Source organism: Anoplophora glabripennis, unplaced genomic scaffold, assembly GCF_000390285.2.
Source record: "Anoplophora glabripennis isolate ALB-LARVAE unplaced genomic scaffold, Agla_2.0 scaffold4, whole genome shotgun sequence".
Lineage (NCBI taxonomy): Eukaryota > Metazoa > Arthropoda > Insecta > Coleoptera > Cerambycidae > Anoplophora > Anoplophora glabripennis.
Window position 1 is genome coordinate 2,142,835 of NW_019416568.1, and position 26,206 is coordinate 2,169,040.

At 34.0% G+C, this 26,206-nt stretch overlaps 2 protein-coding genes across 4 annotated transcripts in view; one reads left to right on the forward strand and one right to left on the reverse strand.

Annotated features, from left to right (window-relative positions):
- Positions 1 to 1,206, reverse strand: part of LOC108917443 (autophagy-related protein 13 homolog) — a 30,856-nt gene extending 29,650 nt beyond the window's left edge. The window contains exons 1-2 of one of the 2 annotated variants that reach the window (XM_018724037.2): positions 725 to 1,206; positions 137 to 672 (exon numbers count right to left, since the gene is read on the reverse strand). In XM_018724037.2, coding sequence (XP_018579553.1) covers positions 137 to 672; positions 725 to 874 — 686 coding nt within the window. In that variant the 5' untranslated portion in view covers positions 875 to 1,206. The remainder of the gene's footprint in view (positions 1 to 136; positions 673 to 724) is intronic. The other variant, XM_018724036.2, reaches the window with a different exon arrangement.
- Positions 1,207 to 1,718: 512 nt separating this feature from the next.
- Positions 1,719 to 25,089, forward strand: LOC108917436 (epithelial splicing regulatory protein 2). Of its 2 annotated transcripts, XM_018724025.2 has the most exons (3): positions 1,719 to 1,864; positions 20,690 to 20,839; positions 22,371 to 25,089. In XM_018724025.2, the coding sequence occupies exons 2-3, from the start codon at positions 20,697 to 20,699 to the stop codon at positions 24,715 to 24,717; spliced, it is 2,490 nt and encodes an 829-aa protein (XP_018579541.1). In that variant the 5' UTR covers positions 1,719 to 1,864; positions 20,690 to 20,696; the 3' UTR covers positions 24,718 to 25,089. The 2 variants fall into 2 exon arrangements, with proteins under 2 accessions (XP_018579541.1, XP_018579542.1); XM_018724026.2 differs by lacking the exon at positions 20,690 to 20,839.
- Positions 25,090 to 26,206: the final 1,117 nt, after the last annotated feature.

Sequence of the window (26,206 nt, forward strand, 5' to 3'; positions counted from 1 at the left end):
AGGTAGAATGATGGATTGCTCGACCTTGAGACTTTCTATGGTTATAAAAATAGCTTCTCGAGCCGCATACACAACGACTTCAATAAAATGCGACAAAAGCACTAGATATAAAAAAATAACATGCAAACTGACTTACTTTTGGTTGTATCTTTTACTCCTGGGGCTCAGGTTGGTGTTGAAATGGTCACTTTTCAACAGGATGGAATTGTCTCTGCCCGCCTGTGTGGGGGAAATGGTCATTTTAGTACGGTACGACACGGACAACTGCAAGGTTCCTATGGGGGTACAGATCTGCCCGACGCGAACTTGCTTGTAGCCCTCCCCGAGGCAATGGACCTGCGGCTCATCCATGTATATGCGGTAACAGATGACGAACGAGTCGGGTCCTTGTCTGCGTGATAGTTTGTAAGCCGGGGTGACCCTAGTAACCGACACTAGCGATTTTAATAAAATACCCATTCGGTTGTACACTGTATGTACGATTCTCGCTGTGGAGTCACATTGTTCGGGCAACAAGCCAAGGCACCACGATTCTAGGACCATCTGGTCCCCTTCTACTGTTCGGAGAGAGATTTCTACACATAGTGGTAGACGAGATGACAGGACTTCACCGTTCAGTGCTTTCTTCGCTTCTGCCAACACCTCTGGCAAATCGTTGATGTTCAGGTTGAACTAAAAAGCATAAAATGAGACTGCAACATTTTAAATGCCTAATTTATCTTACCCAGTCTGTTCCTGTAGTCTGCGGTTTGCATGGTGTCGACACTTTTTCACCCAACCTAGACTGTACTATGATTTGGGTGGATTTCAGTGCGAGGAATTTGGTGAATTTGTCCAATTCTTTCTTTTCTTGACTGCTGAGCTTCATGGCCATGTCATTTAAAAGTCAACTTGCAACATTTTTTACAATGCTTAATAGCACATTGGGCAAAAATAATGTATTGTAAACGTGCACAAACATCAATTTTGATCAAGTCTATGACTGTTTACAAGACGTTTACGGAACAACATTACGACATTAATATTCTCACTGTATTAACAACACTAAAACCACTTCACATATAGCAAAAAATCTGCAATCTGTTATGCGGGTTAAGCCCTCCTACACGACCTAGACAAGAATACGCGATCCACAAATAGGAATTCTCTACGTGTGTTATGAAACGCAGTCAGGAATTCACTACGTCACCAGAGACACAACCAGTCACTTTAAAGACACTGAAATAGTTGACTTTATTCACTGTTTGGGGAAATTAACAAATATGCTTCTTTTAATTTTAAACACTCTCTGTTAATAAGGCAAATTCTGATAAAATCTTACAATTTCTTATCTTTTAAGAAAAGTAGTGCTAAGCGCCATCTTACGAAAAAACATGTAACTTGTCTAAGGTTACTAATTTCGGTAAACCCTTTCATTGTATCCCAGGAGTGCGTTCCTTAATCAGAATTTAATTCACTAAATATTACAGTATCGTTAATATTTGTTTCATTTCCGATAAAACATTTGCATCAGAAATTGTTGAAGTCCTATTTCTCTTTTTTTTGTAGGCAGTGTAAAGTGGTCAAAAGTTCGACAATTCTTCTTGTCGTACATCGTACGGCGATACCTACAATCTGCTGGATTAGTAGCCCTGAACAAAGGTCGAATGAGACGTGAGAAGGCAAATTGTGTAAATGTGATCTACGCAGGCGCCTGTCTCCTGTCTCCATTTTGTTCAATTGTCAGAGACAAGAAGAGTACGCCTGCATATTTTGTGACAAATTTTCCAATATTTCCATAGTTTTCCTCAAGATTCTTCGGATAATTTATTTGTTATGATTTAAATAATTCAGTATTTGGCGAAGATTATAACTTGTTCGTGAGGTAAGTTGTAAATTACTAAATTATAAATTCTAGAAAGTTTTGTGAGGCAATGGCGTCGTGGAACATACATAAATTAGTTGACTAAGTTCATCGTTAAATTTTACAAACCTCTTTTAAATTTAACATTTACACGTGTGCCTTTTAGTTATATTTGTATAATAAGTGTAATATAAGAGTTTTAGTGCTTGCAATCAAAAAGGGTGTGTTTATTTTGTGAAAAATCAATATCCCTTCCCAAGATATTGATCTCTGCACCTCGAAAATGGCTGTTGCTGCAACAACAATGGGAACAAATTACTTAAGTGGTATTTCCGCATATTATAAAGTTTCCTTTTTGTTCGCTGACCTGAGTCGCAACATTTTACTGCACGATGATTGATCAACGCTAGGAAATCTCAATTCATGGAATATATTGACATTTTTGTATGTTCTGTGTTCTAGTTTTCTCGTGCAAAACAATTAGTTAAAATATGTTTTTATTTAACTCTTATTCAAATTGTTTTTATTTTAATCGTTTCAAGTTTATTTTTGTTTCAAGTAACGTAACTTCATTTTAATCGACAGAGACGCTAAAAATTATTTATAATGACTTTCTCTTACAGATGTATTGCCACACTGGATACCTATCTACATATTTATTTAGGAATTTTATATAATTGATTCCTTTATTTATTTTCCACAAATAATCTTTTTTGTGAGTTGACAAATTTTTGCACAACTATAAATTTCTATATACCTACCTAAATCTATACAGCATTATGTTAAGATTTTATTTAACATCTATTGTTATTTGTGTTGAAAATATTCGTAACCAAGTAACATTTTTTTTGGAAGCTAGTCATAACAGTTATTTTTTTTGTATAGCTCAATTCATTCAAAAGGTTGTGTTCTTACTGGCTTTTCTGAATGAAATAATTTTAATTTCTGTTTCATCGAATAATTAATTGTAATCTGCTGATTTTTTACCAATAACTTCTCGAAATGTTAATTATAGAATGAAATGCTTATCTCTTAGTTTAGTTTATCTGAATGAAAAGTAATTTTATCAATACTACAATTATACCAACAATTAATTGGGAGGTGAGCAGCTGCAAAATTGTACTATCACGATTTCCAGGGCAATTTTCATTAACCATAGTGGGTCATAAAAATAGCTTTTAAATATTTTCCCTCGGGGAATATTTTTAACCTAAATAACGTTCGATTTGTATGTTATTTTTTCTATTCTATTCTAGTTTCATTAAAATGTTCATTTCACAGTACATGTTTCAGGCATACTCTATTCTATATTCATCACATAAAAAAAATAATTAAGCTTCTACTTTTCTTTTTATTGTATATATTTTGTTTATTACTTTTTAATTGCGAATATTGACCTCAACAGTTCATGTACTAACTTTTTCTCTTTTATTAATGTTTTGGTGTGTGGGATTTTTTAAGATTTACAAAGATAAAGTTTTTGAGCCGTTTTCACTTTTCAAGTCAAGTCGATTATTTTCTCTCATATGGGAGCGTGGGGGAAAAAACTTAATGGCTTATGGCCACTGAAGACTACAAAAAATAATAAAAGCATATTTCGAATTTCCAAAAATATATACAGTGTGGTCTATAACAACCTGCAGCCTATTCTTAACCTTTTGTGATTGACGATTCGAATGATTTTTTTTATATATGTAGTAGTTTTCTGGATTTGTTTGTTGGACCAAATACAATGATCCAGTTGGCATTTTTTCTTCTTTATTTTGTATTTCCAAAAGGTAAAAATTGAATTGAAGTTTGAAATATGACAGTTCGTGAACTATTTTTATGATTTTACCTTTTAAAATGTGATACTTGCATAGTTATATAAAACACTAAATAATGCAAACACTACAAAAATCCTTCGAGTATAAAATTTATATCTATCAACATATCGCTGATAATATGTGTTTTGTAGAAAACTCTTTTATTTAACACCAGTTTCCTCACGTGTATTTCATTATACCTAAGTTTTCTCCTGAAGGTCTGTTCTCTGTTTTTCATGGTAGTTAATTCTGCTCAAACATGATTGTATAGACATTGGGAGCTACTATAGTAAAGTAGTCTTTCCGAAGTCAGTTGAACCTGTATAAAACACCTAGCAATAAAATTAAATGAGTTTCATAGGCATCCCTAAAAAAGTTTTATGCTAAAGGTAAAAAATTATAATAAATAGTAAATAATAAATAATTATATATATGTAGAAAATTTCTGTTATATGTTCATTTGACCAACAACATATTTTAATTATTTATGTCTTCGAAACAATTTTATTATATTGATGGTAATTTCGTTTTGCTCCGTTTCAAAAGGTCTCCAAAATGCCATGTTGTAATAATACTAGTAAAAAAAAAAAAATAGCCCTCTTATTTCTCCCTTTCGCAGTTATATATATGAATGATTAATAGAAGGTGCTTATAGTAAATTAAAGTTACCTGAATCACACCAAATTCCGCATTGCTGCACTGCACTGTGAGGCCATTTGTTGACAACTGAATTTATGTCCAGATCGTTCAGTGCGGCTGTGTTTGTGCCGCGTTTGCTCATACTTCAACTGGGCCACCAGACCTGTATATGGGTATGGCTAAATAAATATGGGAACAAGTTTTTTAAATACTTCAATACCGAGTTGCTGCGTCAGCGACCGAACCTGGTACATACCGCCAACCTCTTGGTTCTTCAATTGAGATCGGAAAAACTATGACAGTTTTATTGGGGATAATAGAAAAAAATATATAGCAATTCGTACACAGTCATCAATATCAATTTTATGATCTGGGAAATGGAAGAGACAAAAATTTAAAATAACTAGAATTTTTTCCAGGGCATAGACGTTTAATGTAAACTGTTTTGAAAAAAAAATTAAGGAGAAACTACTAAATAAATTAATAGTAACGTTTAAAACATAACTAGAAGAAAAGAGCAGCTTTGAGAGCAGCCGATGGTTTTAGGATTTTTATAAAAATTATTGTTTGATTAGAACGCTTTGTTTTCAAAATTTGATTTTGAGGTGAGTTGTTTTTTTCTTAATACTCGTTGAAATGTTAAAATTATATAATTATATTATTTACTATAGTGTTTAGTACATTTTATTTTTAACGATGAGTATAAAAATTTCTTCAATATGACAAAAGGCATTGTCTGAAAGAATACGAATAAAAAAACGTCGATTGTTCGATCAGTCGATACTCAGTCGTCCATCTTTCGTCGTATTTAATAAAATATTATAAGCTTGAGAGTAATATATTCTTATTTGCCAAACAAATAGAACATGATTAACGCAATCCTAAAGCGAATTTCTCAATTCATCTTTAAGGCAACACTGTCTTGCAAAATAGTCTGGGAACATCTACAATTAGCACCCAAGACAGCAATGTCAGCAGTTCGAGATAGAAGAGGACGTTCCTAACTTTCCTCAGTCTTGTGCTGTAATTGTTGCCACCAGTTGGTCGTTCTTATGACTCTGCGAGATATTAGTATACCATCCCCTCTTCCGCACAATTGGCCGCTATTGGTATAGAATGTATAATTGTTGCAGTAAAGCAATCGACGTAAATATGAGTAAGGTGTAGGCATTGTTTTTCTTGATGAGAACACAATTGTTATTAGTTTCACAATTCCTATTATTGACAAGATCGTATTTCAATAATAATTGAACATATTTTTAATGATTTACTTCTCTGGGCCAATGCGCAGACTAGATAACGGTTTATCTACATATGCGCCTTCACAAACAAGTTAAATTCTTGTAATATTTCCCTTTGTTATATTTTTTATGGTATGTTTTGCTTATATAGTTATTTTTACTGAGACCTAGTTCTAAGAAAAAGTACAGATAAATTCATTTTCAGATGTTAAAATTTAGAAAGAAATTTACTATGAGTAATTTTCCAGTTATTTTTAAAAAATTAAATACTTTTAGGATAATGTAAATATAAAAAAATTACGCTAAACCTGTTCATTTCCCGAAAAAATAAGGATATTTTGCTAAAAACAATTTTAAATAGTATTTGATTATATTAAAGAAAAATCATGGGCGTACATAGACACCTTTAATTTTCTGAGGCGTCAAACTCCCTAAAAAAAATTAAATTACTCCACCAATGATTTTTTTTTAGTAGATAATAATTTTCGGTTGATTGATTACGTCGTAAGTTAAATTTTAAAAAAAAAATACTGAGAAATGGCTCGGGTATTTTTTCCGAATGAAACAGGAGACTTCTTTTTTGTTAGAGAAACCGGAATTAAATGCATTTATCGAAAATCCAAACTAATACAGTGACGTCGATATTCTAGAGTTCCTTTTGTTTTAGAATGAGGTCTTTTATCAACTGTTAAAGTTTGACCACAAGAACTTATTTCGTTTGTTAAGCATTTCTGCTTCGAGTCTCTGCGAAGTGAAATTATTCTAGAAACTGAAACTATAAAATTACGGAATAAGTGTCATTTATGTGGAGAAATCAGAAATTTGGATTATTTATGCATTCAAAAACGAACTAGACGACTATTATCAACTATTACCAATTAGAAAGTTGATAATGTACAACAGGTGTCTGTTAATTCGAACGGGAAAACCGTCAGCAGCGAAAGCATATTTTTACTTATAATACGTCAGCGAGGATGTTCTATTCGTCAATTAAATATTGTGTAATCAATCATAGGAAGTTTCTACCAGCTTCCTAGTGATTAATTAATCTAACCTCCATATGCATTCATATAATAAAACTAAACAATTTGCATTATGCTTACCAGTCTAAGACTGCTAAAATGTGGTTTCAGAACGTAGCTTTATTTTTCATAATACTTTCTAAATAATAGGCATATTTATTTAATCCTTTGGGACATAAAGATGTCTGGGACAGGTCAATGTACAGAGACAAACAAAATACCAGTATTTGTACTCGTATCTCTTAACTACAAAATCAAATACCTTGTCCTCTACGCAGAATATCAGTGATAACGTTGGATTTTACAATGCTAAGCAAACAACGTTGATGCAGATAATATTAATGGACCCAATATAGATCCCTGAGGCATTCCTAAGTTAATATTTCTGGTGTCTGAAGTAGATTAAGGCGTTTTATAGACAAAAAAACGCTCTTTTAGTAAGACAAGTGATAGAACAAGTAGATCCATGCAGGAAGTGACGAAGTCTAACGCTAAACTAGAGGAACTTCCTTTAGTTTTTCGCATTGAAACATCACGAAGAATATGTAAACATCAGAAAATATACCTTCCCTGTTTTGTCCAGCAAATACTCAATAACTGTGATTAATTCATGTGTTTGTATGTATTCTCTGTACAATAGACGTGCAAAATTCAGGAAACGTAAGATAAACAAACGAGGTAACAATATGCCCTTTTTCTTTATTTTGAATGTATTATCAGTTGTCGTATACCCTGAAGAAAACTTATATAACTCGTACAGTGAAGAGATATTATTCCTAACCTGCTTAGATCTTCTAAAATACTGGACAAAAAATTGCTCATATAAACGCCCTCACATTATAAAAATATAAATTCCTTTATTATATAACTTTCCACGAATGAGATATTCTGGCTTCATCCAGTAATCTGTAAATTTGTTCAGAAAATTACATTTGCCCCACAAAGCATACAAAAACTTGACATGCTATATTTACCAATAAAAATGAAAACTCTTGAGGACAATCTGATATAAAGATGATATTGTTTTTTACGGTAGCAGTACCGTAAAAAAAGTTTTGTAATACCCTAATTATTATAAATTTTAATATTTGCTATTGTTAAAATCCCATTGACAAGTTTGTCTATCATAAAAAAAAAGTGCTTAGATCCTAGGCAATTTTATTTTTCACTTTATATCTTAGTTTTGCTCTAGAAATATATACTTTTTGTATCGAGAGTATTGGTAATTGGTAATTACCAATATTCTTGGATTTACCTCTAAGAACTAATAATTAAGGGTGTTTAGTTCGTTTTAAAATACATTTTCTATTAAGAAAGGATTATATACCTGCTCTATTACCTGCATAAACTTATTTACTAATTATCTGTGCATATAATTATTACTGAAATTCTAAACTAATTCATTTATATTACATCTATTCCGCTTTAGATCTGCAGAACAGTGTTTAAGGTTTAGTGTTTGTGGATTTCAGTTCTGTGTTTTTTTTTATTAAGCTCCAGTTAATCAAGGTACAGTTTAAATATAAAAGTATCAACTGTTTTTGTTACACGTACCTATTTTCGACCTAAGTTTTCCTGATGCCTAGACAGAGAGATGTTAGTTCGCATATCTAGATTTGGAAAACAAAAGCAATATTGAAATAAATTGAAATATAATAAAAGATATATTGCTTATGTCATAGAATGAATGCTCCCAAAAGTTGACATTCTCCTTACTTTGAAAATCTGTTACTTAAGTGTCTATTGCAACTACTCTGCTGATGATAGGTGATGATACATAGGTGGAGTGTACATAGATGATAGCCTGCCGAACTTATTCTACGTCTGTGTTAAAAAATAAGAAAAATTTTCTAATAAATATAAAGTGTTATAGAAAAGTATAAAAGAAAATTTCGAAATTAAAATTTATATGATTTTTACCACAAGGAAAGTACTGTTCTTGGACTTGAACTATTGTTTTCAGGGAAAAATTTATTTTAAATCTTCATCCTACGAAAATGTATTAGTAACCAAATCAGGTGTTCCAATAGCCTCCCAGAATTTCATTACTAGATTTTACGTTCAAAAATAAAAGAAAAAGTTATAATAAACACGGATCGGAACTTTTTTCTCATTTTTGAACGTATAATCTAATGATGACATTTGACAGACTAATTTTGGGACACTGTGTATTATTATACTGTCTGGAAATTTTCATAATATATACTTTTTGATCTCCTTTGACCCATTAGAACATTCGAGTTTACTAACCAATTATTTAAAAACGACGATCGTTGAGGAAAAAGGGTTTTCCATCATTCAGTTAATTTTCTACTGATAATATGGATTCAATTTCATTCAATAACTTGAATTGCATGCGTATTCCAAGAAAACCTCCAATGCATTCAACATTAGTATTCAACAAACGCCAGAAGCTGTAACTATTATCTTCGTAATGTGGGGATCAGAATTATTTGACTGAAGAAGACATCAACATTAAAACTTTTCTAATCTTTGAAGAAGCGAAAGGTAGATCAATGGAACAACAACAACAAGATTGGTGCTTGTCGAAATTTTTATTATTTAACTACATATACTAGAATCTAACATGCATCTGAATTAAGTAATACGTACCTATAATGTTAAAAATAAATATGGACGAGACGTCTAAATTGGTGAGTAGTAAAATAATTTAATAATTCTCTGGAAAAATCACGGTTCCTGTACTTAAATCTTTCAAATATAACAAATGTCACATATACTGTAGCCCAGTAAGTACAAGGACACCCCTTTCAATTTTTTTGGGGCATACAATTCCATTGAAATTATTTTTATATGTAGTGGCTTTCTAGATGTACTTTTTTTTAACCAACTGCGATCCAGTTGGAAATTCATGGCCTACTACGATTTTTGTAAGTCACTAGGTTTGTTTATTACTTAAAACCCCCTATATCTTAAATTTCATCGACATTTTTTTATATTTATTATTTTCGTAATTTTCATATTTTCACAGTTTTGAATCCATACTTTATCAATTGTAAATCACTTCTATCAGTAATTATGTTTCCAGATTTTCAAAATTTATAAAAAATTTGTGGGCATGTTTAAAAAAGAGTTATTTTCAATATAAATTGATGAGATTTGAAATATAAGGGTTTTTTTAAGTGATACTGGTTAAGGTTATGTAGCCAGATTTAAAAAAAGTCTCCAATATGATTGCCCCGAGAACTGTTTCTAAAAAAATCGCAGTATGTCATGAATTGCCGACTGATTCATTGGTTCAAACAAGTACAAATAGAAGGCCACAATATATAAAAAAATTTATTAAAAACGAGGATTTTGGAGGGATGTCCACGCTATATTTAGGGCTACTTTCATAATGTAAAATTCAAAGGATCTAAATTGAGCTCTTAAATTTTGTTTAAATTACATTTACAATTTACAACAATATGAAAATGACCCTAATTCCTAATTCTTATTGAAAACTACCAAAACTGCAGTTATGTTACCGACAATTTGAAGCACCTGATTCTTCTTCCTCGTGTTCGAAGTCAGTTGAACGTTTCTAAAAACGCCTAGCAATAAAATTTAAAGAGTCATAGGCGTCCCTAAAAAAAGTTTTCTGCTAAAGGTAAATTATAATAATTTATATATAATGTATAGAAAATTTATATGTTCATTTGACCAACAACATATCTTAATTATTTATGTCCTNTCCGAAGTCAGTTGAACATGCATAAAAAAACAAGCAATCAAATTGAATGAGTTTCATGGGCGTCCCTAAAAAAGTTTTCTGCTAAAGGTAGAAAATTATAATAATTTGTATATAATGTGTAGAAAATTTTTATTATATGTTCATTTGACCAACAACATATCTTAATTATTTATGTCCTCAAACAATTTTATTATATTGTTGGTAAATTTTGTTTTGTTCCGATTCAAAAGGTCTCCAAAATGCGATGTTGTAATAATTAGTCAACAAAGTATCCCTCTTATTTCTCCCTTTCGCAATTATAATATGAATGATTAATAGAAGGTGCTTATAATAAATTAAAATTACCTGAATCACACCAAATTCCGCATTGCTGCACTGCACTGCCAGGCCATTTGTTGACAACTAATTGGTTCTTCAATTGAGATCGGAGAGACTATACCACATCTAATCAAAATCCTGAGTTCAAAGTTTTGCTGGATTTTGAAATAAATTATTACGACTATTTTTGCTTAAATGTCACCTGGTAGAACTTTTATATCTAGCAAATAAATAAAACGACAACTTTTTATCATGTATCTAATTAGAGGGACTCAGGATAGCGTTTTCGCTAGCGCAACAGTATTTATTTCATTCTATAAGTATAATCTTTGTCGTTTTCAAATCCTATACCTTTCCTCCTGGTTTTGAAAAGTGTTGTGTAGAAAGGTAGGTATGCTACGACGAAGTTTATTTTAAAGTGCTTATTTCTATAAGATCAGAGAAACAATAGTTGTAATATTTAAGTCAAAAATAAAAAAAAACTAAATATTAAACTCAAGAATCAGGATCAACAACAGTCCATTTCATACCTACATATAATTTGTACATTTACGTATGTTGACGTTGTGTCTAATACAATTTTTTATGAAATATTTAGATATATGTATAGTACTTAATTAAATAAATCACATTTAAAATGAACGTTTATTTTTATTTTTAAAATATTGTATATTCTGACACTAATTTAGACCTTGCAAAAACTCATGTGTTGACTGGAGTGATTTCAATAGAACTAGCTTAGCAATAATTTCATTACAGGAACTTTTAACACCTACCTAAAACAACTAATTTTTTACAGTCTGTTCGATATTTATTGGGGTTGAATTCCATGAAACCCTCACTTGCGTCACTTCCTTGAAAATAACCGCGTTCGACAACTGAGATAAAAGACACTGACGGCAAATTTCATAGCACGCCGAATGCGGTTAATTCCAAACAAGTAACGCAGAGGTCTTCTGCCTCAATAAATATGTCACGGACTGTATATATAACGATTTGTGTACACATCAGAATTGTTAAATTTTAACATATTCTTCAGTGATCCAAAACCTTGTAAATCTTCAACCCTATCCTGAGTATTTTCTGTATCAGCATTCGCAGCATACTGAAGCGTTATCCAACGAATGGTCCTGGGCATTTTTACCTCGTAAAAGCTGTTCCGTGGATCGAGTTGCTACCTACTGAAAATACCTAAATTATAGAAAAAATAACATCACATATTACGTTTTGGTAACGAGATTGTTACCAGGTTTCAGCACATGGGACTTAAACCATAAAAACTAATCGATTTTGTTTCCGCTTTTTTTTTTTGAAGTCGGTTATTTTGACTATAATACACTATAGATATCAACCGAATCACTAGATCAAGTTATATTAATCCAAAACTATCTGTGTAATCAATTTTTTATTTTTGTTTCGTTTCAATATTATTTAACGTGAAATTAACTACTAATGATAACTATAGTGTACCAAATTTGAAGTCGATGTTTTCAATACATTTTGGTAATTTCATTTTCAATCTTCAGGGATTCTAGACCGTAGACCCACATACTGGCAATTTTCGCTCACTGCGATTAAGCAATTACGATCACATTAGTACAACTCGATGGCATATTTTGCCACCAAAATGGAACACGACGGCGACGGCAGCAAGCGTAAATATTCTGTGTTCTATTTGAGCTGAAAAGTCCAAAATGTGCTATTAATACTCCGATCGCAATTTTTTTAATCGTAACGAATGAAAATACCAAGCGCGCAAAGGGTTATAAGAATCATCCTAACAAAAAAATGTGACTTGTCCTTTTGTTAATTTTGAAAAGGACAGGTTATCACAACGTCGCTGTTACATCTTGTATATGAGTGTAAATAGAAATTTATTCACTCGCACAAAGTAAGGTTGAATAATAAGTAAGTCTGATTATTGTCCGCCAGAAGAAGTTATCTGTAAGTAGTATGGTATGAAAAAATAAAATATCACACCACGAATTTTTTGTAAAAGAATTTTCCAAAACTGGATTTTGAACATAATCTGAAAGTGTCCGAACACTTTTGGGACTGGTTGCCACATTGTTGTTTTACACTTCTGACATTTGGACAGACACGGGTCTTCAGAAGAATTTGTGAAATTGGAAATTAACTCCTCCGGCCGGTACTTACACTTGTGTTTACTGATAAATGTCTATCCGGTCCTTGCATTTCCTTTGAGCGATTCCAAACTCGCTATCGCTTTAGACCTACTTCTCAATTCTCCTGGATTTTCAATGCTACTGTCTAAAGCTTTGGCCCAAATCAGTTTCACTACAACTTTGTCCGACACTCAACTTGTCTTCATTGTTATGCCTCAGATGAGATTTATGACCCTTTAACCTCTTCCTAACATATTCCTGTTTGTCTTTATATACAACATATCCAATGATGGGTGGAAAGACACTCATGAGGGACAAAAAAATGGTGATGGCCTGCTGTGATTCAGCTCTGCTTGTTCTGTGAAACAAAATGTGTCTTGATTTCAAATCCGTAAACCTAGTACGCCTTGGAAATTTAGAGAAATTAATTTTATTCATCAGTGCAGACATTTCTGTATGAGACAAAGCATTAAATTTCTCATAAGAAACTTGAGTTTTGTGCAAAGACTTGAGCCAACTTAGACTTTGTTTTTCTATCAAAGATTTTTCAGTAATTAGGAGCGCTCATACATAGGAATACAGCATACTGTTATTAAGAAAAGTTTCTTAGAATGTATGCGTTCTTTGATTGAAACAAATCACAATAAAACTTTTTGAAATTTTGGGCTGTTGAAAGTCTACTTCCGTAAAATGATGCTCCTTTGGTAAGATTATCAGTCCAGACTTTCTTGAAATAAAATTTCATTGACTGGAGATGATTTCTGGTTTCGAGACAACTTTGATGACACGAACAAAATATAAAATACATCACAACAGTCTTGGAACAGTTCAAAATACGATAAAATTCTCGAATCGGCTTTACAATCTTTCAAAAGTGTTAGAACAGTCAAAAGACATTACCAATATCATCTATAAACTGATGATGTAGGAAACAACTCTGCTGGCTATCTGATCTCGCTAGCATTGAAATAATTTCAATATCTAAATAAATAACTATAATCGTTCGCCAGTCGAACCACCAGACATAGACCGGTTGTAGACTTATTGGTGCGTGACGAACAATCCAGCTGTTTCTGATGTCCCGTATGGCATCCGGATGAGGACCAATAAGTCTGGTAGTTCGACTGGAGAACGATCATAGTTGTTTTTTGATCACAATGGAAACTTCATTGCGGAAAAAAGAAATGATTATTTTTTGCTACGTTGCCGCAAAGTTGCAACAAAACTCCACAGTAACGCTAATAACAAGAAACTGAAAAAGTTGCGGTTTTTTTTTCTCAGAATATCAGTGTTTATCTTCTTCCTATAAATGCTGTAAGGTGCGAACGACGTGACTCAGTGCTTCACGTCTACGGGCTGTTACAAATTCGCTTCTCACTACAGGGATCTCGGAAACAGTAAGAGATACGAAGTAGTTTAAATGCCCCCATTTAAGCTACTGTTTGTTAGGTTGTATAATCGGGGGACCGATATTATGCCTCTAAAAAATCAACTAATCATGTTAGCCTTGATTTACTAATCATGTTAACCTTGATTTTGATTTTTTAGAGGCATAATGTTGGTCCCCTGATTATGCAACTTTGCACCCATTTAAGCTACTTCGTACCTCTTACCGTTTCCGAGATCCCTGTAGTGAGAAGCGAATTGTAACACCCTGTATATGTTTCATATGAAAATGTATAAAGACCGCCCTTATACGTTTATACCAAACAGGGTATATAGAAGACCAGCGATTAAGCAGTATTATGTGAAACGTATAAATTTTTTTTGTCATACATTTTTAAATAGTAAAATCTACAGCCTTATCTCAATGCTTAAGGCTGAGGCACTTCCTTATCCTTTCTCTTCTGTGAATCCGAAAATTACTACAAGCCTCACAAAAACGGAGAAGCATTGTTTCAATGTGAAATCCCCATCTGTTAAGGAAATTTGTTTTGGCTTGGAGGCCACTGACTTTTGGAAAATTATTTGATAAAGAAGTTAAGATTTTTAACTATCTTTTACATCAAAGTGACGTTTATACTCAGAATTCAGATAATTTGTAGAAATTTTCTTAATCATCTGTTTTTAACCCGTCTTGGGAGTTTCATAAGGAAAATCGAGTAAATGGTGGACCACGTACGCAGATGTAAGGAAACATCCATTATACTTGAAACTAAAATTCTTAATTCTAATCAAACAAAATAAAACATTGAAATTAAAAATTTTACTAACAGATTTGAATAAATAAGGCTACATTTTTTTAATTAATTATTTTCTGGGTTGTGTATCACTGAGTCACCTGTACATTTGTCATTTGTTGGTGCTTAACTACACTTCTTGAGGCAAAAGATCACACTTGAAGCACGAAAAGATCAAAGGGAGTTGTAGACATCGATCCTTTAACCTTTTATACCTATGTTATTAGGGTGGCCCAAAAAAAAAACGAATATTTTTTTTCGCGTGTCTTGTGAAAATATGTTAAGTTTATCATGTTTTACGACCCCCCTCAAAAAGTCAGCTCAAAAAAAAATTTTTTTAGATGTCGCTCAAGATTTTTAAATATTTTCAGTCGTCAAAAATAGATTTTTTTTTTTATTTTTTGCTCGTTATTTTAACATTTTCTAGGTTGAAAAAAATCCCGATTCTGAAAATTTCAAATCGATATTTTAATTTCTAAAGGTAATTCATAATTATTTTAATTTTCAAAGTGTATGTTTTCGAGCGACCTCTAAAAATAAATGTCAACTATAACTAATAATTTTTTTTATTCAATTTGATGAACAAAAGAATAGAAATAAATTACGAGACACTTAAATTTTAAAAAATTATAAATATTTGATACAGTGCCGTTGTAAATTTTTGAAATGTCTGGTGATTCATTTCTATTATTTTGTTCATTAAATTCAATAAAGAAAATATATTAGTTCATTCATATTTATTTTTAGAGGTAGCTCGAAAACATTTTAGGTACACTACTTTTAAAGTTAAAATAATTATGAGTCACCTTTAGAAATTTAAATATCGATTTGAAATGTTCAGAATCGAGATTTTTTTCAACCTAGAAAATGATAAAATAACGAGAAAAAAAATAAATTTTTGACGATTTTGGAAATTTTTAAAAATCTTGAGCGACCTCTAAAAAAAAATTTCAGAGCTGATTTTTTGAGGGGGCTCTTAAAACATGATAAATTAACATATTTTCACAAGAGACATGAAAAAAAATATTTGTGCCACCCTAATGTCTATGATTCAAAAATATTGTTTCTAGATTAAACGCCGTCAGTTTTAATATTGTGAATGGACACTGGACATCGAATTCTTAAAAAAAATTGATTTGAAGTATAGACCTCAGTAAAAGCTTAATTTAATAAGGTAATTAAATTAAATTATTAATTGTAAATTGTAATCTATTTAACATTAAATATTTAGTTATCAAACTTGAAACACATATTTTGTGCTAAGAGCAAACAATATACAGGTTGTCTCACTAATGTCGGCGAGGTACGATATTACGGAAAGTAGAGGCTCTAGATTCTAGAATCTAGATCTTCGGGAAAAAAACAAGCATTAAAGGTTAAATTTCTGCATTGAAAATAATGGTATGCATTTCGAGCATAAACGTCTTTACTTTTGTTAAAATTTAATTGTATTTCTTTATATAATATCAATATCTCATTTGCGTGAGTTTAGGTAGGTTCTTTTATAAACGTATTTTATTTTGGTAATTAAATGTCTTTTCGTTAGCGTCGTGTTACTCAATTCATTATCATTATTTATTTTTGCGAATGACTTAATAACAAAAAAAGTTATCGAACCCTTTTTGGCATCAAAACGTAGCTATTTTTATGCTCTTCAAACTAACCTATAAAAGATTTTATCCTGTTATTTCACTTTTTTAAGAAAACGCGAAACAACATAAACTTGGATAAAAGCGCAAATAAATAAATGTTCGTTAGAAATTCCGAACTTATACTATATTCATCAATTTTTTTTTGCTGAATTCATTTATGTAAAGAAAGACTATATCGTTGAATTTAAAATCTTTGAGAAAAATCCATAAAACTTCTTTCTTTTGAAATAACGCCATATATAGGTTTCCATATTGAGGTAAATGACATTACGCATGCACCACAAGATAAACCATGAAAAGACCTTTGCAACAAGGTATAATACTATGGGCTTTTAATGAGCCAATCCATAAAAAATGCATTTTTCTGATCAGACATCACCCTTTCTGTCGAGAGATAGAATGTCAATAACAAAAGTTATGCGCTATGAATCCGGCCATACATATTTGTACTATTTAATATACCTGAATAGGAAACATTTCTGAGAAAAATTCAACTCGATGTTTTGGTATGTAGATTGCGCCCCTAGCTACCGAGCTACGAACTTGAAAACTATTTCCAGTGATTTCTCTTGATCGATTTATTAATCAATTTTTTTTCCCGAAGCTCTAGGGCCTATACTTTCTCTAATATCGTACCTCGCCGACCTTAGTGAAACACCCTGTATTTAACTCGAATTGCATAACAAATAGAGTCACTACACAATATAAATACATGCGAAGCTATAGGATTTAGTGTCATATTCGTAAAGCTTAGTAATGAGATAACAACAACAGGGAGTGGCTCAATGTAACGTGTCCAAAGAAACTACAAAATCTTGCAAACCAAGCCATGAATCAAAATTTTGAAGTGGAAAAACTGTAAGAAACATCTCAGCTAAAGAACAAAGATGTGGACTAACTATAAGCCAAAAAAAAAAATAGTGTCGCCTACTACTATAAATAATCCTTTCTTCCTGCGTTTCAATCTTATTTTTTCATTAAAATTACAAGGTCGATAAAAGTATGCATAATTTTTCATCTCGATGTCTTAAGAAACTACGGTGTTAATAATATTATGTACTGAGCTTCTAACACTGTTACTGAGGTTGCTGTTGCAACTCAGGAAGCTATAAAAACATAGGTTTTCGCCGTATATAAAATTTTTCCGTAGACTTTTATAACTTGGTTTCCATTTAATCTTTGGTTTCGTGTTTGTTACCTTTCTTTTCGATGTAAAATTATTTTATGTTATCCAAAACTTCACGGACTCAATTACTTAAGGGCCCCATATTCTTTAAATAGTGTTTTCCGCAAAGACAAATAATTTCAAACATTTAATAACTGACTAATCTAAAGCTTATCAAATAATAGTAATGTTATGTCATGCCATCTGGGTATTTTCAAAGACGCCGCAGTAAAACGAATAAACAGGTGCAAAAAACGATCAAACCATCAAGGTTTTAGGTACTGAAATCTACGAAAATACTAACTTTTTTATATATAATTCCACATGTAAATATTCTTATAACATTTACTTGCTTAGTCCTACATATAAAATTGTTTACTTTTATTTATAAGTACGTGAAAATAATTCTTAAAATGTGGGGTTAGAATAACAGCAAACGCATGTTTTACAAACGCTTTTTTTTAGTTATTATTTTATTTGAGTAAATTTAAATGGTAACAATGAATAAACAAAACATCAAGGATTTTATTTTTGTGCTTACTTTTGTTCTACACGTTTTACTTTTAAAGATTTCAGTACCTAAAAACGCCAGAAATTTCACTATTTCTCGGCCGGGAATATGGCCACCTTAAGAAACTACGGTGTTAATAATATTATGTACTGAGCCTAACACTGTTATTGAGGCTGCTGTTGCAACAACTCGCGAAGCTATAAAAACATAGGTTTTCGCCGTATATAAAATTTTTCCGTAGACTTTTATAACTTGGTTTAAATTTAATCTTTGGTTTAGTGTTTGTTACCTTTTAGATGTAAAATTATTTTATGTTATCCAAAACTTCACGGACTCAATTACTTAACGTCCACTTGTACATCACTACGTCCACTTTTACAGTTCCTAGTTAAAATCAGCTACGAGATATGGCCTGTCAAATGTAACCAGAAGATACTGATTTTCAGCCTCATAGAGAAATATGTACAGGGTGGGCCATTAGTGTGAGAAAGTAAAATAACTCCCTTGTTATGCATAATACAGAAAAATAGTTTATAAAAAAGCTGTATAGAATCAAAAACCCTAAAGAACAAAATTCATTTGAAACACACAGGGCGATGAGTAAAAACGGGACACGCCAAATATTACATTTTTTTTAAGGGAACACCCTGTATATTTTTGAAGATATGGATTTCTGAGAAAATTCTGTATATGGTAATATAAACAGTTTAATCGAATTTTGGAAAAAACATGACCTCGAAGAAGTTGCATTAACATTCAACTACTAACACTTGGAGAAAAAATATTTGACAGAGTTATAGGCAAATAGCCTATATTAGCTAATATCGATATTTATATACAGGGCATTTTTTATAATACGATCATTTTAAGAAAGTTCAAACTTGATTTTCCAAAATTTTTCAAATGGAACACCCTATATTTTATTGTTCTATTTTATTCACATATCAATCCACTTCAACTTTTATTAAGTATGTTCTACACCTAAAGTTGTTAAGTTTTTAAGATATAACGACATTTCTGGAAAAACCTAATTTTTATTTTCGTTCGCACGAAATGGCTTTGAAAAAAACTGTCACATTGTGTCAATTTGTCAGTTCATAATTTATCATTCCATTTTGAGTTAATTTTATTAGTTAATATTTATTTGTGGAATTCAATAAAACAATAAAAATTAAGTTTTTTCAGAAATGTTGCTATATCTTAAAAACTAACAATTTTAGATATAGAACATGCTTAATAAAAGTTGAAGTGGACCGATATGTGAATAAAATACAGGGTGTTCCATTTGAAAAATTTCAGAAAATCAAGTTTAAACTTTCTAAAAATGATCGTATTATAAAAAATGCCCTGTATAAAATATCTTTATTAACTAATATAGGAGTCTTTTTCTCACATTTGCCTATAACTCTGTCTAATTATTATGTTCCAAGTGTTAGTAGTTGAAAGTTAATACAACTTTTACGAAGTTATGTTTTTTTCAAAATTCGAAGAATTTTCAACATAACTTGGCAACCCCGCACTAAAATGATAAACTGTTTAATTTCCATATATAGAATTTACTCGGAAATCCATATGTTTAAAAATATACAAGGTGTTCCACTTAAAAAATTTAATATTTGGCGTGTCCTGTTTTTACTCATTACCCTGTATGTATAAAATTAATTTTGTAGTTCAGGTTTCTTGATTCTGTATAACTTTTATATAAACTTTTTTTCTGTATTATGAGTAACAAGGGAGGAGTTGCAAAAATGTTAAAATCGACGTCATAAACACAAGGAGAGATGTTTGGGTATTCTAAATGGTTAAATATCCATTATTCCAAGAACCCAGCAGTTATAGCACTTATAGATCCGCATCTATATATTTTCTATCTCTCCATGCTGATGTGCTGTAGTGTGTTAAAGTATACACACCTTACAGCGTCAATACAAGACCAACAACATAACTCAATGCAGAGGCGGATTCAATAAGGGGGTTTGTATAACTGGTGTCAAAACAAAAAGTTATGCAATCAGGAAAACTGAAAAATAAAATTTTTAATCTTTATTCATTTATTTTACTAAAAACAAAGGTTACGTAGTCAAGAAACATTTTTATCTTTATTAATTTGTTGTTTGATTTTGATTTTTTTTTCGGACCATTTATGGGGGATCGCCCCCCCCCCCCCCTTGGATTCGCGCCTGTCAATGCTTGCGTGGGTCCTTTTATTTTTTGCGATATTCATGTTACTGTATCGTAACGAAATTCTAACCATAAAAAACCTGATAAAAAAAATCAAAGGGTATTTTGCTCGATGTTCAGACATTTTTCTTTTGTCTACAAACAAGCGAACACAACCAAAAGCCTCGTAGTTACCTTTATTCCCCACATGTCCTTAGTACACCCGTTTCCACGACTAACATCAAATAGTCCGAACACGTATATGTATATCAAGTATGTTTAAAACTGACCGAATTCAGAACTTTACGAAGGAGATCTTTTCTGTACTTATAGGTTAAGGATGAGCGTTATAATAAGACTGCAGAACCTGCCGTGGTCGGCAAACGCACTAGACATTCGCCAGTACTTCAATGGACTCAGCATTCCAGAGGGTGGCGTTCACATCGTCGGCGGCGAGCTGGGGGACGCATTTATCGCCTTCAGGTAGCTACCAAAACTGTTTTTATGCATTTGTTTTTGTCTTGGTCCCGAGAGTGCGCGGAGCGGCACGCAAAGGCCTGATGATGGTCGCCGTCTGGGCGAAACCTCGCAGCTGTAAGCTGCAGCCGTATATAATTTCTTCGATTAAACCGACAGTACCTATCAGTGATGGTGTTAATATGTGCATTATCTTAAGATACATCTTCCATTTGTGGACTCATTCCCATGAAAAGTTTTTATTTGGAACTGCATTTTCTAACCTATAAGGGAGTAAAATAGGGTAACATGATAAAAATTTTGTTAAACTTATGCATATTTTGAAGACATAAGCAACATTGAGTAGATCTTTTCACTGTGGTTAAAAAAAAATTCAAAGTCTATTTTTCAGATCATTCCACATAGGGGTGACTGAATATTCGATATTCAGAGATGAAACTGGCAATATTACTTACCTTAAAATCACAACGAAAAGTAAAATTGTACACCACTGACTAATCATATTCCATAAAAAAACGAAGTTACGCTTTTTTCTCATAATAGAACAGAACGAAAAAAAATAGGTATATTACAGCGTAACATTGAATGCTACACTATTAATGTTATATCTCTGTTATTTTAATACCTTGTATAACTTTACGGAACATTTTTTTATTTAGGATTTTAGAGTTTATGCAGTGTCGCATTTTTATTTTAGGTCCTAGATGTCCTTGAGACGCTAGTCTTTGTATCATACCTTGTATGAACAAAAGAATTGTAAGGACACTGAAATTAATACTTTTTTCCTTGATTTGGTATTTCTACCGCAGTGAAAAAAAAAAAAAACGTTTCTAGATGCGCCAAATGAATCGGTCAAAGGGGTAATTTCACAAATTTAATTTTGCCTAACAAGAGTTATTTCAAACTGAGAAAGTATATTATTTTTCAAGACACTATAATCACTGTAACAGTTTTTATCCCGAAAAACTCTGTTCTCGTTATCGGAACTGTTCTCAAATTGATTTTGTATACGAAGTTGCTGTTTGCCTCAACTGAAAGTTTGATTTGTATACATATAGCAATTTCCAAACTGTTTCCTACTACAATGAGACCATTCAAGCTTAATGTACACTTTGTTTTCTTTAGCTATTCACTAGTTATATATTATACAGCACGTCTCAGAAATAAATGCCAAAAATTTACCATACAACAATGATTTGTTTAATTTTTTTCGGACATTACTGTTTTTTTCTTAAAAATATTATGTTTAATTAATTTTTTCAGTCTTGCTCGTAATTTTTTATTAGTTTACACTTAGCTGGAGTAATAATGAACGAAAAAAAAGCAAAAAAGTAGAAAATAAGAGGTGCTTGATAATATTTTAGAATAGCAACTGTTTAAAAATAGTTAATCATTTCATAATACATTCGCATGCGTTACTTAAATATTAGTTCAATCCATAGGCAGCTCGTTAACCTTATTTTAATGCGTAGAAAATTGCGGACAAACGCGAGGTTTTCGAAAAGAAAACGTGGTACTAATAAAAATTTTTTTTCAGTACCGACGAAGACGCCCGCCAAGCCTTCACCAGGAACAATGGCAAGATCAAGGAAATTCAGATCTCGCTCATGCTCAGTTCACGCACCGAGATGCAACGAGTCATCGAAGCCGCCAGGGCTCAGTCATACGCAGCTTTCATGCAACCCTCACCGGCCTCGGTTCCCATGCCAGCAGTGGTACCGTCCATCGTTCCAGCAGCGGTCCCGGAGATAAAGAAGGAGTCCAAGGAGATCAAAAGCGAGAAACGAGACAGCAGGAGGCGTTCTAGGTCCAAATCCAGGGACAGGAAGGACCGATCCAGGGAAAGAGAGAGAAAAGACAAGAGGCACAGAGACAGGAGCCGCTCTAGGTCCAGAGATCGCAAGGAACGCCGCAGGCGCGACAGGAGTCGCAGTCGTGGCCGCTCCCGCTCCAGAGACCGCGACCGTAGGAACAGCAGGGACCACCGAAGGCGTTCCGAGGAGAAAGCGGCGCCGGTCTTCCAGAGAGATCCCAGGAAGCCCATGCCAGAGATATGGGCTAATCAGAACCCAGCCAAGAGCGTTCTCGACGTGGCGCCTGCAGCTCCAGCTGCTAGCATCCTCAGCGGTTTCCCCATCAACTTGGAACAAGCAAAGAGGACTTTGAACTCCTTGACTGCGGGACTACAGGCCAACGGATTTGCCGCAAACACCAACGGACCCAGCTTCACGGGTAGCCCTCAGGGTAGAACCAGAGACAGCTGGCCGCCTACGGGAATCCAAAATTTCCAAGGCAGGTCTAACGACGGTTTCCAGAACAAAAGACAAAATATGGGTCCGGGGAACGGTGACAATTTCCAAGGTCGCTTCCAGCGACACAACTTCCAACGCGACGGTCATCGCAACCGCATGGACGACAACTACATGGACTGCTGTGTATCCTTAGAGCCTTTCTACGGTAGCTACGGGGAAGTGAGACGGTTCTTCCATGGGCTGTACATCAGCAACAAAAGCATTAAGTTCATCAACGACTCGAGTGGACACAGGACTGGCGTCGTCTACGTGCAATTCGCCAACAGAAAATCCAAAGAGGAAGCGATGACTTTGAACGGAGAGATCCTGAACGGCATCTCCGTAGCCGTGTCGCACGTGGACGACGGCGATTTCGAAGAGGCCGTCGACAGGTTTGTACCCAACAACATCAACGACGACGGTTTGAACGATGGCCCTATGTTCAAGAACAGAACGAAGTATTTCAACAACGCGCCAGCTGAACCGGAAGTCAAAGATTACACCTGTCTGATAGTAGAGGATCTACCTACGTACTGCAAGGAGCAGGATATCCTCCACATATTTTCTCAGCACCCCCTGGTAGCCTTGATCCTGACCACGAAGCCACGCGGCGGCAACATAGCGTACGTCAAGTTCAGCAGCAAAGACGTGGCGAAAAAGGCGTTGGAAGAGAAAGGCCACCACGTGATCGGGGGAAAACAGGTGACGGTGCGGCCGTGTAAGGACGACGATTTCGAGGAGATCAACAAACAGCACGAGGTGGACTTGACCGGTTCGAAGGATTCCGACGTCGGCACCGATTGTCTGAGTGTGGCGAGGCTCCCGCCGAAAACCAACGATAAGGACATCGCGGACTTTTTCTCCGACATCGGCGTCATACCCACCAAGATCCACCTGATGAGCAACAACCTCGGCTTCACCGGGCAGGCGTACTGCGAGTTCCTTAATGCCGATGAAGCGGCACGCGCTGCTAAGAAGGACGACACCATGCTGGGAAATATCCACATATCCGTCAAGCCCATCAAACGGGAAGAGATGGAAACCATCCTCGGGCACACCTTACCCGCTCCCGTAAATTCCTCTTCGTCGCCCGTAGAGGTACCGCCCGCGCCGGGTAAAAACCAACCGACGAATCCGCTTATGAAGCCCGGGCTTCCGGTTCCCATGAATAGTCCGTTAGGGGGTCAGAACCCTCCCATGAACGAACACAAGCTCATGAATCCCAGGCCGTTCTTCAGCCGCGGCGGTTTCGACGGCAGGCCGACGAGGGGCCCGCCGAGATTCGGACCGAGAGGGATGGGAGGACCCAGGCTTAGGTTCGCTCCGCCTCAGGAGCATTTTGACGAAGCGCCCCATCCCGGATGTACGGTGTTCATGAAGAACGTTCCTTACAAGGCGGGGACGAACGAGATTTTGGACTTCTTCGACGGTTACAATATGACCAACAACGTGAGCAGAAGGTACAACCCAAATAATACGCCCAGCGACGAGGCCAAGGTGGTGTTCTTCGATCCGGACGAGGCCTTCAGGGCGGTACAAGATCTGCACCACAAGAAGATCTGGGACCGGCAGATCTACTTGAGGCAGGAATGAGATACGGTGGAGTAACTTTACCTGTGTATGTGAGAGTTTTTTTTTTCGTTTATACGAGAGGGACGTTGTTATTTATTTCAGTTCAAAGTCTGTTTTACGAAGCGCGCATGGTTGTATATTTGAATTTTTCTAGCGTTTAGGAATTTTTATACTCTACTTTAAGGCTGTATATATCGTGACTACTATATTAGTAGTGATACAAGGAACCTTTTTCACTGTGGGTGCGATCTTTGTTTCTTATGGGGAATTTAACATGAAATATATCTGCAGTATACGTGTTAGTTTTATTTTTTTATTAAGTATTTGATAGACAGTGTTTCCTGTTGCTGCAATATTTTTTTTGTAATAAAGTTTATTTTCTATTAGAGGTAACACGTATTTTTAATGAATAATCCATCCTTGGAAAATTCACTGCGTTCTTTAAATTTTCTAAACCAAGATTTACCAGATTTCCAGCATAAGCAAGCAACTTATTCGACATAAAACACGTTTTGCCAGTACGAGGCAACCTGTTTGTTGGAATTTGGCAACTAATCTTTTCAGTTGTTTTATTCGGGGCGTTCCTTCCACCGAAAACCACGTAATTTGCGCACAGTCTCGGCTACACACTCTCCGCACTTGTAGTGAATTTTCACAATCGCTCGTTCATCCGTCATATAACGCTCCATTTTGTCTAACCGCAACAATACTGCCAACTCTTCGGAATGAAAAAGGCGCGCAATTCAAAACCTGCGTTACTTTTGGGACACTCTTTACAAGAAACAACTAAAGCGAGTCCTTTAATCAGAACACGTTGCATTTTCCAAATAATGAAAACATTTTAAAAACCTGAATTGAACCTTGCTGACGTAAATATTTATTTAACACGAAAAAAGCTTGGATTTATTTATGACGTTTTGAAATATCAGGTTATATTTTTAACTTGCTCCAGAAGCTACTAAATAAAAAAGTCATCAACTGATTACACAGACACACGAAAAAGGAAAAGTTGTCTGTACTTTTCATGCGACATATGTTATCTGTAGTATTTTTGCCTCCTGATCACGAATCCGGTGTCAGAATTGAGCTATCACATCACAGATAGATAGCAGATCCAAAATGGCCGACAAAATTTTTAAATAATAACAGAATCGCAGCAAATTTGGTATCCGGGGGTTTTCGGGGGCCCTGATTACGTATTCGAGGTCAGACTAGCGAAATTCATTTTGTAATATTTTATTTTATAACCTGAGTACCTAATCATGTGTTAACCTACTTTTTTCGACTATATCTTGTTCTTTTTTCTGTAAAAGATCTATTCACGGGTTGAATTTCGTAAATCTGATCTCGGATTTGTGATCAGTGACCTCGAAAACCCCCGTATACCAAATTTGGCGCGAATGTGTTATTTTTAGAAAATTTGGTCGGCCGCCATCTTGAATTTTGCAAAATTGACCTCGAATTCGTGATCAGCGACCCCGAAAACCCCCTTATACCAAATTTGATACGA

Excerpts from the sequence above, each read along its gene's own strand:
- LOC108917436 (XM_018724025.2), top strand. The coding sequence starts at position 20,697 with ATGAGCGTTATAATAAGACTGCAGAACCTGCCGTGGTCGGCAAACGCA. Across the intron at positions 20,840-22,370 it reads GACGCATTTATCGCCTTCAG|TACCGACGAAGACGCCCGCC; the intron begins GTAGCTACCAAA and ends ATTTTTTTTCAG.